General features: G+C 41.7%; 1 protein-coding gene across 5 annotated transcripts in view; it reads left to right on the plus strand.

The window, feature by feature from the left end:
* The window catches only part of SH3YL1 (SH3 and SYLF domain containing 1), a 61,846-nt gene extending 50,603 nt beyond the window's left edge, over positions 1–11,243 (plus strand). For all 5 annotated transcript variants that reach the window (XM_024995840.2, XM_024995838.2, XM_024995839.2 and 2 more), the window contains 2 exons: positions 2,851–2,907; positions 10,400–11,243. In XM_024995840.2, coding sequence (XP_024851608.1) covers positions 2,851–2,907; positions 10,400–10,590 — 248 coding nt within the window. In that variant the 3' untranslated portion in view covers positions 10,591–11,243. The remainder of the gene's footprint in view (positions 1–2,850; positions 2,908–10,399) is intronic.
* Positions 11,244–14,273: the final 3,030 nt, after the last annotated feature.

Below are 14,273 nucleotides of genomic sequence, written 5' to 3' on the forward strand. Positions count from 1 at the left end.
TGCAGTAGTATGTGAACTGAGAACTTCCAGATGCTCAAGCTGGATTTATAAAAGGCAGAGGAACCAGAGATCAAATTGCCAACATCCGTTGGGTCACAGGAAAAGCAAGAGAGTTCCAGGAAAATGTCTACTGCTTCATTGACTGTGCTAAAGCCTTTGACTGTGTGGATCACAACAAACTTTGGAAAATCCTTCAAGAGATGGGAATACCAGACCGCCTTACCTGTCTCCTGAAAAATCCATATGCAAGTCAAGAAGCAATAGTTAACAACCGGACTTGGAACAACGGACTGGTTCCAAATGGGATAGGAGTATGTCAGGGCTGTATATTGTCACCCTATTTATTTAACCTATGGACAGAGTACATCATGTGAAATGCCAGACTGGAGGAAGCACAAACTGGAATCATGATTTCCAGGAGAAATATCAATATCAACCTCAGATATGCAGACGACACCAACCATAGGGCAGAAATCAAAGAGGAACTAAAGAGCCTCTCGATGAAAGTGAAAGAGGAGAGTGAAAAAGCTGGATTAGAACTCAGTATTCAGAAAACTAAGATCATGACATCCAGTCGCATCACATCGTGGCAAATGGATGGGGAAACAATGGAAACAGTGAGGGACTCCAGAATCCCTGCAGATGGTGACTGCAGCCCTGACACTAAAAGACGCTTGCTCCTTGGAAGAAAAGCTGTGAGCAACCTAGATAGTGTACTAAAAAGCAGAGACATTACTTTGCCAACAAAGGTTCATATAGTCAAAGCTAGGTTTTTTCCCAGTAGTCTTGTATGGATGTGATAGTTGGACCATACAAAAAGCTGAGCACCAAAGAATTGATACTTTTGAACTGTGGTGTTGGAGAAGACTCTTGAGAGTCCCTTGGACTGCCAGGAGATCAAACCAGTTGACCCTAAAGGAAATCAGTCCTGAATATTCATTGGAAAGACTGGTGCTGAAGCTGAAACTCCAGTACTTTGGCCACCTGATGCGAAGAACTGACTCATTAGAAATGACCCTGATGCTGTGAAAGATTGAAGAAGGCAGGAGGAGAAGGGGAGGACAAGGATGAGATGATTGGATAGTATCACTGTTTTGATGCACATGAGTTTGAGTAAGCCTGCTGCTGCTGCTGCTGCTAAGTCACTTCAGTCGTGTCTGACTCTGTGACCCCATAGACGGCAGCCCACCAGGCTCCCCCATCCCTGGGACTCTCCAGGCAAGAATACTGAAGTGGGTTGCCATTTCCTTCTCCAATGCGTGAAGCTGCTGCAATCCACGGGGTCACAAAGAATCGGTCACGACTGAGCAACTTAAGTGAACTGAATGGTGTATATGAACCAATTTTTAAAAGTCTAGTCCACCTGTTGAAATACATTTCAAGTAACACTTTAATGTTTAGTAAATTAATGAATTTATAATATTTTTAAAGTTTTGATCAATGTGTGCTTATAATGATCATGATAACTCGATCTATAAGAAATTATTAAATAGATGATTGTGTTATGTAAAATAAAATTTTTTAAATAAAATTTATGTATAAATTCTTGTTGTAGAAATTTGCATAAGTTCAGTTCAGTTCAGTCGCTCAGTCGTTTCTAACTCTTTGCGACCCCATAGACTGCAGCACACCAGGCCTCCCTGTCCATCACCAACTACCCGAGTTTACTCAAACTCATGTCCATTGAGTCGGTGATGCCATCCAGCCATCTCATCCTCTGTTGTCCCCTTCTCCTCACACCTTCAATCTTTCCCTGGATCAGGGTCTTTTCAAATGAGTCAGCTCTTTGCATCAGGTGGCCAAAGTATTGGAGTTTCAGCTTCAGCATCAGTCCTTCAAATGAATATTCAGGACTGATTTCCTTTAGGATGGACTGGTTGGATCTCCTTGCAGTCCAAGGGACTCTCAAGAGTCTTCTCCAACACCACAGTTAAAAGTACAATATAATACACTGGTCAAAAATCTTTGGAACAAATGAAATGAAAATATGATTTAAAGATTAAAAATAATAAATAAAGATTAAAAATGAACAGTATATAATTTCTGACTATTAAAAACATCTTGTTGATTTTCTTTATGAATGGTGATGGGTTCAGATCACTATCATATTTAGATCCTTGTATCCAAAAAGGGAGTGATATGAATTTTAAGTAATTGACATTAAAATATGCTAAAAATACATCCTTCATCTTACATTTAACAATTTTAGGTATCAGTTTAAAAATATACATATAAATACTTCTTTAAAAACTAGATGTTAAACAAGCAAGACTGTCTGAAAACCACTGGCTTGGTGATTGCAAATTTTATTATTCTGGTAGTTTTGGAAGAAGATGTATGTGTTCTCTGTGAGTGTGTGATCGCGATGCCGTGAGTTGTAGTTTCTGCGCACGTGGTCATAGGTATTAGACATTCACTGTCTGCCTTGCATTTGGTCTGTTTTCTGTGTATATTCAGATATTCCTTTTGATTGAAAGAGGATAAAATAATTATATTTCGATCAATTTGAGTGATTTAAAATATCTGCTTATCAAGAACAGTATTTGGCATTCTTGGGTATCTTATATGTGCGTGAAGTCACTCAGTCGTGTCGGACTCTTTGCGACCCCATGGACTGTAGACTACCAGGGTCCTCTGTTCATGGGGATTTTCCAGACAAGAATACTGGAGTGGGTTGCTATTTCCTTCACCAGGGGATCTTCCCAACCCAGGGATCAAACCTGGGTCTCCAGCGTTGTGGGCAGACGCTTTACCATCTGAGCCACCAGAGAAGCCCTGGTTATCTTATATACTATATACTAATAAATTTTCTAAATGTTCCTCTCTTATGTATCTATTTACTTTTTGCAGGTAGCAGAAACGAATATAATCTGTATCCTGAACTTTCCAGCTATCGTGAGAGAGTTGGTAAGTAAAAACATTTCTGTTTTAAAAAGATTTGTAACCATCTTATAATCACAAACCTCCTAACTAATCTGGCAGGTTGTGAAAATATCAGTACCTCTTATTTCATTTATAGGATATTCACGTTACTTTGAGAAGCACTTCATTTAAAACATACTCTGCACAATTGGACTGATCAAACTTGATGAGGTCAGCAGATAGACTGGACCCACTTGGGAAAGGGCCATTGGGCCCTGAGGGGTTAGGGGCCTTGACTACAGCGGAGTAGAAGTGGCGTTGGCAGTGTGACTCTGGGGATTAGCGTTTCTTTTCTCAGATCCCTCTAAAGTCTGCACTTGTAGTCTAAGTGCCTGATAAATATTAGAAATATCTCTTAAAAAGCAATGAGGGAAGATAAGAAACAAAACCCTACGTGGGATCTGGGGACAGAGGCTCAGACTTCACACCCGTACTTTTATTCTCTGGCTGTGTGTTCCACACACTTTACTTCCCATGGTTGGTCGGTTGGTTGGGTTTTGCTTTTATATTTGAGGGTAGCACAAGCTAAGTGTTTCAAACAGTAGGTAATAAGTTAATATTAATATTAATTTATTTTAGTACTTTCTCAAAATATAAGGGATTTTAAAAAAGAAAATGCAAGGAAAGATTTAAAGTCTATTTTAAAAATAAAGCTTACTTTACATTGCTGTGTGAAACCAGTTAAACTCTTACTAAGGACTTCCTTATGCGAGTCTATCAGCCTTGCAGAGAAAAGTCCCAGCCCTGTGACTCCTTGGTCCTGAGGCTTGAGTTGAAAACCCGTCTGAGCAGGACTCCTGGCTGCCTGGGCTGGCTCTCCTGGGCCTGCCCACGCTGCGTGGGCACAGCGATGGTTCTCCAGGTGGTGTGTGCTTTTGCTTCGAACCTTTGGAAGCTCCTGCTACCAAGTCTTCTGGCCTCACGGTAAAACAGGGGATGGGCATCCATAGCCCTGTTTACTGAGGTTTTCATACCTGGCGGTCCGAACCTCCTTGGTCAGCATCCATCACCGCCCCCTGTCCACCCTCTGACTGGCAGGGGCCCTCTGGGCCTGGTGCACAGCTCTCTGCCATGGGGCTGTCCTGAGCTGTGTGTGCCTGAGGACTAGGCCCACTCGATGCCAGTAATGCCCCCTCCCTGAGTGTGACAACCACGGATGCCCTTCATCTTTTGACTTTGCTGTTTGAGAATTGTGGGTCTCATGACCTCTCCTGGTGGCCCCATCCAGCTCACTCACACTCCTGTAGAGAGATCGCGGTCACCAAGGGTTGTGGATACCACCCGTATCCTGGGGCATGTGGGTGCCAGGATCGAGTCAGCTGCCCAGCTCATCACGGCGCCACATCTAGTGCGTCTTGGAGGAGACCTTCCAGGGTCTGAGATTGTTCCGAGTCATGTCTGGGGCCAGATGTGTCGATGTCATATGGGTCACATTATGCAGGCTCCACTGAGAAGTGGCATCCTGTGGACGCAGACTTGCTAATTATGAGCTCAGAGCAGCTGCCAGTCACCAAAGCTGACTGTAATCTGTTTCCTGTTAAGTGTGGCCCTGATTTGGGAGAGAAAAATAACTTCTATTTGAATAAACTTGAATATTTGGATACAAAATAGTCAATTGCTTCAAAGATCCTCCAGATTGTTTTGAAGTGTAGGAATGTAGGTCTTGAAGGCGCGTGTCCTCAGCAGGGAAGGCGCCTGTGTGTGGACACTGGCTGTTTGGGTGGCCCTGTGGGCCTTACTTCCCTGCGCTCCAGGGACCCTCTTGGCTGGCCTCTTCTAATGGATTACGTTGTGGACATTAAACTTCTCCTATGGAAGCCGTCCCTACTATTTACAGTAAAGCGGAACTGTAAGTCATTTTGAGCTCGTTGAAGAGAAAGCCAGCAGGGGGACCTGGCACCAAGTGCACATGGACTGGTCCCTGCTGGGGGCGCCTGCTCTCACCCAGGCCAGCTCTGTCCTTTGTTTCCCGTGGATGAACTTTCCCAACAAGCCCTCAACTCAAGACCCTTCTGCACCCTCCTAAAATAGAGGGATTGCCTGACTGGTGAGTGGGTGAGGAATTGGCACGCCTCTGTCTGCCTGTCCTGCCCACACCCTTCACCAGCTCTGCCAGCAGCAGCCCCTCCCTCTCTGCTTCACCTCTGTGCAGAGTGGATGCCAGGAGGGACGCAGAGCGCCAGCCTCCTCCCACCCAGCAGCGCCGCCTTGTCCTCTGTTGGCTCAGAACCTCTGCTTGGCCCTGAGACCCGTTTTTCCTGTTACTGTTTTATCTTCATCTTATTTGGAAACTGCAATTCAGAGGCAGTTAGACAACCTCCAGCGGGGGGAGGGGCAAAGATTGAATCTGGTCTGCAATCCCTTCTGTCTTTTCTTAAGGTCATAATATCTTTCTTCCTCTAATTATTCGTTATAAAATATATTTCTAAAACTGCTAAGAACAAATTCAGGGATCATCAGCAACAGATATTCCTATTATTTGTACAGTCTGGATAACTCAGTGACTCAGGAAGATAGTTTGCCTAACTAAACTACAGGGAGGGAACACAGCCCCACCCATCAGCCAGAAATTGGATTAAAGATTTACTGAGCTTGGCCTCCCCGAGCATAGCAAGACCCAGTTTTCCCCACAGCCAGTCCCTCCCATCAGGACACTTCCACAAGTCTCTTAGAGGGCAGACAGACTGAAAACCAACAGTCACAGAAAACTACCCAAACTGAGCACATGGACCACAGCCTGGTCTAACTCATTGAAACTGTGAGCCATGCTATGTGGGGCCACCCAAGAGGGACAGGTCATGGTGGAGAGCTCTGACAAAATGTGGTCCACTGGAGAAGGGAATGGCAAACACTTCAATATTCTTGCCTTGAGAACCCCATGAACAGTATGAAAAGACAAAAAGATAGGACACTGAAAGATGAACTCCCCAGGTCAGTAGGTGCCCAATATGCTGCTGGAGAAGAGTGGAGAACTAGCTCCAGAAGGAATGAGGAGGCTGAGCCAAAGTGAAGACAGTGCCCTGTTGTGGGTGTGGCTGGTGGTGAAAGTAAAGTCCGATGCTGTGAAAACAGTAGTGCACAGGAACCTGGAACGCTAGGTCCATGAATCAGGGTGAATTGGAAGCAAGCAGATGACAAGAGTGAACATGGACGTTCCAGGAATCAGTGAACTAAAATGGACTGGAATGGGCGAGTTTAACTCAGATGACCATTATATGGGCTGGAATGGGCGAGTTTAACTCAGATGACCATTGTATCTACTACTGTGGGCAGGAAGCCCTTAGAAGAAAAGGAATAGCCACCATAGTCAACAAAAGAGTCTGAAATGCAGTACTTGGGGGCCATCTCAAAAGCAACAGAATGATCTTGGTTCATTTCCAAGGCAAAGCATTGAGTATCATAGTAATCGAAGTCTATGCCCCAGCCACTAATGCTGAAGAAGCTGAACAGTCCTATGAAGACCTACAAGACCTTCTAGAACTAACACCAAAAAAAAAAAAAAAAAAGTCCTTTTCTTTATAGGGGACTGGAAAGCAAAAGTAATACCTGGAGTAACAGGTAAGTTTGGTCTTAGAGTACAAAATGAAAGGCAAAGGCTAACAGAGTTTTGCCAAGAGAACACACTGGTCATAGCAAACACCCTCTTCCAACAACACAAGAGATGACTCTATACATGGACATCACCAGATGGTCAATACCAAAATCAGATTGATTATATTCTTTGCAGCCAAAAATGGAGAAGCTCTATACAGTCAGCAAAAACAAGACCAGGAGCTGACTGGGGCTCAGATCATGAACTGCTTATTGCAAAATTCAGACTTAAATTGAAGAAAGTGGGGAAAACCACTAGACCATTTGGGTATGACCTAAATCAAACCCCTTTTAATGATAAGTGGAAGTGACAAATAGATTCAAGGGATTAGATCTGATAGAGTGCCTGAAGAACTATGGATAGAGGTTCATGACATTGTACAGGAAGCGGTGATCAAAAACATTCCCAAGAAAATGAAAGGCAAATGGATGTCTGAGGAGACCTTACAAATAGCTGAGGAAAGAAGAGAAGCAAAAGGCAAAGGAGAAAAGGAAAGATATACCTATTTGAATGCAGAGTTCCAAAGAATAACAAGGAGAGATAAGAAAGCCTTCCTCAGTGATCAGTGCAAAGAAATAGAGGAAAACAATAGAATGGTAAAGACTATAGATCTCTTCAAGAAAATTAGAAATACCAAGGGAACATTTCATGCAAAGATGGGCTCAATAAAGGACAAATGGTATGGACCTAACAGAAGCAGAAGGTATTACGAAAGGTGGCAAGAATACACAGAAGTGAAGTGAAGTGAAATGGAGTTGCTCAGCTGTGTCCGACTCTTTGCGACCCCATGGACTGTAGCCTACCAGACTCCTCTGTCCATGGGATTTTCCAGGCAAGAGTACTGGAGTGGGTTTCCATTTCCTTCTCCAGGGGAACTTCCCGACCCAGGGATCGAACCTGGGTCTCCCGCATTGTAGGAAGACGCTTTACCATCTGAGCCACAAGGGAAGCCCGGAATACACAGAAGAACTATACAAAAAGCAAACATCTTAATGACCCAGATAACCACGATGGTTTGATCACTCACCTAGAGCCAGACATTCTGGAATGTAAAGTCACGTGGGCCTTAGGAAGCATCACTATGAACAAAGCTAGTGGAGGTGGTGGAATTCCTGTTGAGCTATTTCAAATCCTAAAAGGTGATGCTGGTAAAGTGCTGCACTCAATATGCCAGCAAATTTGTAAAATTCAGCAGTGGCCACAGGACTGGAAAAGGTCAGTTTTCATTTCAAACCCAAAGAAAGGCAATGCCAAAGAATGTTCAGACTACCACACACTTGCAAAGTAATGCTCAAAATTCTCCAAGCGAGGCTTCAACAGTACGTGAATTGAGAACTTCCAAATGTTCTGGATTTAGAAAAGGCAGAGGAACCAGAGATCAATTTGCCAACATCTGTTAGGTAATGGGAAAAGCAAGAGAGTTCCAGGAAAATATCTACTTCTGCTTCATTGCCTACACCAAAGCCTTTGACTGTGTGGATCACAACAAACTGTGGAAAATCTTTCAAGAGATGGGAATACCAGACCACCTTACCTGCTTCCTGTGAAATCTGTATGCAGGTCAAGAAGCAACAGTTAGAACTGGACATGGAACAATGGACTGGTTCCAAACTGGGAAAGGAGTATGTCTAGGCTGTATATTGTCACCCTGCTTATTTAACTTATATGCAGAGTTCATCATGCTAAATGCTGGGCTGGATGAAGCACAAGCTGGAATCAAGATTGCAGGGGGAAAAAAAAAAGATTGCAGGGAGAAATATCAGTAACCTCAGATATGCAGATGATACCACTCTGATGGCGGAAAGCAAAGAGGAACTGAAGAGCCTCTTGAAGTTGAAAGAGGAGAGTGAAAAAGCTGGCTTAAAACTCAACATTCAGGAACCTAAGATCATGGCATACTATAAAGCAATTATCCTTCCATTGAAAATACAATAATTTTTTAAGAAGGTAAAATGTACTGATGAATCCAAGTTCAATCTATTGAATGCAATTTAAGACTCCTATGGTTGCTGAAGACCCTGTGGCTTAATCTCAGTAGTGATTAAGATTGCCTGGATACAGGTTTACGAGATTCAAATCTCACCCCCTGGGCAGATCACTTAACATTTGCAGGTCTCAGGTTCATATTCTGGGGAGTGGGGTGAGAGCTCCCTCCCTGGAAGTGAGGAGCAAGTGTGATCATCACAGGGCCTGGCTCAAGGGCCCGCAGCCGCTCCACTTACCCACATGGAATGCCGCCTGCTATCATGGTGTTCACCATCCCGTGCATCCCGAATTGTGTAAGTAGTGCTACAGGTGTGTGCACGTACTGCAGCTAAGGTGGCTGTAGCTTCCAGAACATTCCCTCATATTCACAGGCACCCTTTTTACTTGCCTCTGTTATCCACAATGTTTGGGAGACAAGACGGGGGAGGAGGAGTTAGTGAGGGCTTTCGTTAATTACGTGTGGTATGTTGAGACTGAGCTTTATGTATGGAAGTCGTGGATATGGTTATTGATACAATCATCTTCAGAGTGACTTTTTCTTGGACACCAGCTTGCTCTCTCTCTCCGACCGCAGTGAGGCTGTCACAAGGGCTCTCCACGCGTCCCCTCGGTGCAGCGCCAGAGCCAGTTTTCATAGAGCCCAGTGACGACCATTCGTATACGTTCACAGTCATGTGACTGCTTTGATTTTATCCAGACTGTATCAAAACTTTATTCTTTCATGACACACTTTTATTTCTTTAAAGTAATAAGTTAAAAGTAAATACAGTATAAAATATAAAAATACATAGACCTTCTCTGCTTTATAGAAAACTATACCAGCAATATCACTAATATAATTATGTTAAGTATTATTAAAGTTATTTCTTTAGGAGAATTCAAGTACATGGTACATGCTTTATTAAAAGAACTGTAGTACCATCTTGTGTGAGATACAAATTCAGTGCTTCAGTAAATGTAATTTTATTAGAGTGTTGACTATTTTCATTTCTTACTAATAGGTCAAGGTCACTTTATTTTTTATGATTATAGTATTATAGATTCAAGCAAGTAACTAGATTTAGAATTTGGTTATATACGCTTTCAGTATATCTGTACTAAGATGCGTTTAACAAGCATTTAACTGCCTAATTTGTGCACAAAATTATATGAAACATGGAAACACCAGATTCCATGTGCTGAGTACACAGTAAATATCTGGTTCTAAATCTCTTACAATTTGATACAATTTATAATGTTAATGTCTTTTGCTCATGTTACCCACTCAGTCCTCAAGGTATTTTTTCTGAATACTTGTTGAAGTTCTGGTCACACATATGTAGGCATGCTTCTTGATGTGCTAATTTGAATTTCATCTCCCTTTTGAAAGAAAGGATCAAGTATAGAAATAAAAACAGCCATAAAAGCCTAGAGGGAAGTAAGTGTCTACTGATGAAACAGCACATGCGTCTGAGCTTAATCCACGTTATCAGTGACCACAGAGCATGGTTCTTAAATTGAGTCTTGTATAAAATATCAGCTTTTACCTAATAGTGTAATTCATTGAAACTACCATGACTATTCTATTAAAATAGGGAAAACGTAATAATATTATCTTATAGACTGGACAAAATTTAAGCAGTTATAACCACAGATATTTGCCAAACACATATTTAAGTATATAATAATGTACAGCTTGACTTGTGTATTTTAGGAAATGTTATTACCAAATATTTGCTGTTTACGAAGAAAAACATAAGGTTAACCATGTGACGAAAAGTCACGCAGACCGTGTGCTCTGGGCTCTGCTGGCCTCCCACACTAGAACCTCAAGCCCCGAGTTGTTGATTTATCTCTTCCCTACACATGCTTCCTGTCTTTCTCATAAAAATGTGAATAAATATTTTTTTCTTGTTTTAGGCAATTCAAACCAACCCATAGAAGTGACAGCACTATATTCTTTTGAAGGACAACAGCCAGGAGATTTGAATTTTCAAGCTGGAGACAGAATCACAGTTATATCAAAAACGGATTCACATTTTGATTGGTGGGAAGGAAAGCTTCGAGGCCGGACTGGCATTTTTCCAGCCAACTATGTTACTATGAATTAAAGTTTATATTATTTTGTTCTTTGAGAATTACAAAAAAATTAGTTCTACACTGGAGGGAATTACTATTCAGTTAAATAATGTTTAGTATAAATGTAAAGACACCACCTCTGTTTATTCCATAAACTTTTATCCAGTATGTAAAAGATTTTGGGTATATAAATATATATATGTGTGTGTGTGTGGTTAGCTTACATATCTTTACTTTCCATTGATTTTTTATCACATATACTATTTAATAGTTAATATCACATTTTTCTTGTGTTCATTTTCAAACATACACTAAACCTTTGATTTGGCTGTGTGTATGGTGACTTGATTGTATCTTGAGAATCTAAGGATTAGGGTATGAATACCACTTCATATATTTGCAAAATGACTAGAAAAGAATAAATCAGCTTAAATAGTATATTAAGTAATACTTGGAGTTGGAGATATTGACTAGAATAGTAATCCCTAAAAATTATCTCTGTATCATCAAAAATTATATATGTATGAAACATTATAAAGAATTTCAAAGAAATTCAACTATGCATTAAAAAAGATGACATCTGTTAGCTTTACTTCTTTGGTGACGCTCATTCATATGTAGCAGTAGAATAAAGTTATGTTGATATGGTTCCTTTGTCTCTAAATAAATGTTTTTAAAATGCTAAGTTACTGTCTTGATTTTGTTTTTCATATTTTCTTTTTTTAACCAGAGGTCTGTGGTTGGTCTGGAGGTTAAAATCAACCTCCATGACTGTTTTGCTAGCTTCTTTTTTTTTTTTTTTCCAGCTTTCTTAACATGTAATTTCTTTGCAGTGATCGCTGAGGAAGGCTTTCTTATCTCTCCTTGCTATTCTTTGGAACTCTGCATTCAGATGCTTATATCTTTCCTTTTCTCCTTTGCTTTTCGCTTCTCTTCTTTTCACAGCTATTTGTAAGGCCTCCTCATACAGCCATTTTGCTTTTTTGCATTTCTTTTCCATGGGGATGGTCTTGATCCCTGTCTCCTGTACAATGTCATGACCCTCCATCCATAGTTCATCAGGCACTCTGTCTATCAGATATAGTCCCTTAAATCTATTTCTCACTTCCACTGTATAATCATAAGGGATTTGATTTAGGTCATACCTGAATGGTCTAGTGGTTTTCCCTACTTTCTTCAATTTAAGTCTGAATTTGGCAATAAGGAGTTCATGATCTAAGCCCCAGTCAGCTCCCGGTCTTGTTTTTGCTGACTGTATAGAGCTTCTCCATATTTGGCTGCAAAGAATATAGTCAATCTGATTTTGGTGTTGACCATCTGGTGATGTCCATATGTAGAGTCTTCTCTTGTGTTGTTGGAAGAGGGTGTTTGCTATGACCAATGCGTTCTCTTGGCAGAACTCTATTAGCCTTTGCCCTGCTTCATTCTGTACTCCAAGGCCAAATTTGCCTGTTACCCTGGGTGTTTCTTGACTTCCTACTTTTGCATTCCAGTCCCCTATAATGAAAAAGACATCTTTTTTGGGTGTTAGTTCTAAAAGGTCTTGTAGGTCTTCATAGAACCATTCAACTTCAGCTTCTTCAGTGTTACTGGTTGGGGCATAGGCTTGGATTACGGTGAGATTGAATGGTTTGCCTTGGAAACGAACAGAGATCATTCTGTCAGTTTTGAGACTGCATCCAAGTACTGCATTTCAGACTCTTTTGTTGACCATGATGGCTACTCCATTTCTTCTAAGGGATTCCTGCCCACAGTAGTAGATATAATGGTCATCTGAGTTAAATTCACCCATTCCAGTCCATTTTAGTTCGCTGGTTCCTAGAATGTCAACATTCAGTCTTGCTATCTCTTGTTTGACCACTTCCAATTTGCCTTGATTCATGGACCTGACATTCCAGGTTCCTATGCAATATTGCTCTTTACAGCATCGGACCTTGCTTCTATCACCAGTCACATCCACAACTGGGTATTCTTTATGCTTTGGCTCCATCCCTTCATTCTTTGTGGAGTTATTTCTCCACCGATCTCCAGTAGCATATTGGGCACCTACTGACCCGGGGAGTTCCTCTTTCAGTATCCTGTCATTTTGCCTTTTCATACTGTTCATGGGGTTCTCAAGGCAAGAATTCTGCAAAGAAGTAGAGGAAAACAACAGAATGGAAAAGACTGGAGATCTCTTCAAGAAAATTAGAGATACCAAGGGAACGTTTAATGCAAAGATGCACACAATAAAGGACAGAAATGGTATGGACCTAACAGAAGCAGAAGATATTAAGAAGAGGTGGCAAGAATACACAGAAGAACTATACAAAAAAGATCTTCACGACCCAGATAATCATGATGGTGTGATCACTCACCTAGAGCCAGACATCCTGGAGCGTGAAGTCAAGTGGGCCTTAGAAAGCATCACTACGAACAAAGCTAGTGGAGGTGATGGAATTCCAGTTGAGCTATTTCAAATCCTGGAGGAGGATGCTGAGAAAGTGCTGCAGTCAATATGCCAGCAAATTTGGAACACTCAGCAGTGGCCACAGGACTGGAAAAGGTCAGTTTTCATTCCAATCCCAAAGAAAGGCAATGCCAAAGAATGCTCAAACTACCACACAATTGCACTCATCTCACACGCTAGTAAAGTAATGCTCAAAATTCTCCAAGCTAGGCTTCAGCAATACGTGAACCGTGAACTCCCAGATGTCCAAGCTGGTTTTAGAAAAGGCAAAGGAACCAGAGATCAAATTGCCAACTTCTGCTGGATCATCGAAAAAGCAAGAGAGTTCCAGAAAAGCGTCTATTTCTGCTTTATTGACTATGCCAAAGCCTTTGACTGTGTGGATCACAATAAACTGTGGAAAATTCTTCAAGAGATGGGAATACCAGACCACCTGACCTGCCTCTTGAGAAATCTGTATGCAGGTCAGGAAGCAACAGTTAGAACTGGACATGGAACAACAGACAGGTTCCAGATAGGAAAAAGAGTACGTCAAGGCTGTATATTGTCAGCCTGCTTATTTAACTTATATGGAGAGTACACCATGAGAAACGCTGGGCTGGAAGAAGCACAAGCTGGAGTCAAGACTGCCAGGAGAAATATCAATAACCTCAGATATGCAGATGACACCACCCTTACGGCAGAAAGTGAAGAGGAACTAAAAAGCCTGTTGATTAAAGTGAAAGAGGAGAGTGAAAAAGTTGGCTTAAAGCTCAACATTCAGAAAACGAAGATCATGGCATCTGGTCCAATCACTTCACGGGAAATAGATGGGGATGCAGTGGAAACAGTGTCAGACTTTATTTTTGGGGGCTCCAAAATCACTGTAGATGGTGATTGCAGCCATGAAATTAAAAGACACTTACTCCTTGGAAGCAAAGTTATGACCAACCTAGATAGCATATTAAAAGGCAGAGATATTACTTTGCCAACAAAGGTTCGTCTAGTCAAGGCTATGGTTTTTCCAGTGGTCATGTATGGATGTGAGAGTTGGACTGTGAAGAAAGCTGAGTGATAAAGAATTGATGCTTTTGAACTGTGGTGTTGGAGAAGACTCTTGAGAGTCCCTTGGACTGCAAGGATATCCAACCAGTCCATCCTAAAGGAATCAGTCCTGGGTGTTCTTTGGAAGGACTGATGCTGAAGCTGAAACTCCAGTACTTTGGCCACATGATGTGAAGAGCTGACTCACTGTAAAAGACCCTGATGCTGGGAGGGATTGGGGGC

Source organism: Bos taurus, chromosome 8 (assembly GCF_002263795.3).
Source record: "Bos taurus isolate L1 Dominette 01449 registration number 42190680 breed Hereford chromosome 8, ARS-UCD2.0, whole genome shotgun sequence".
NCBI classification, from domain to species: Eukaryota; Metazoa; Chordata; class Mammalia; order Artiodactyla; family Bovidae; genus Bos; species Bos taurus.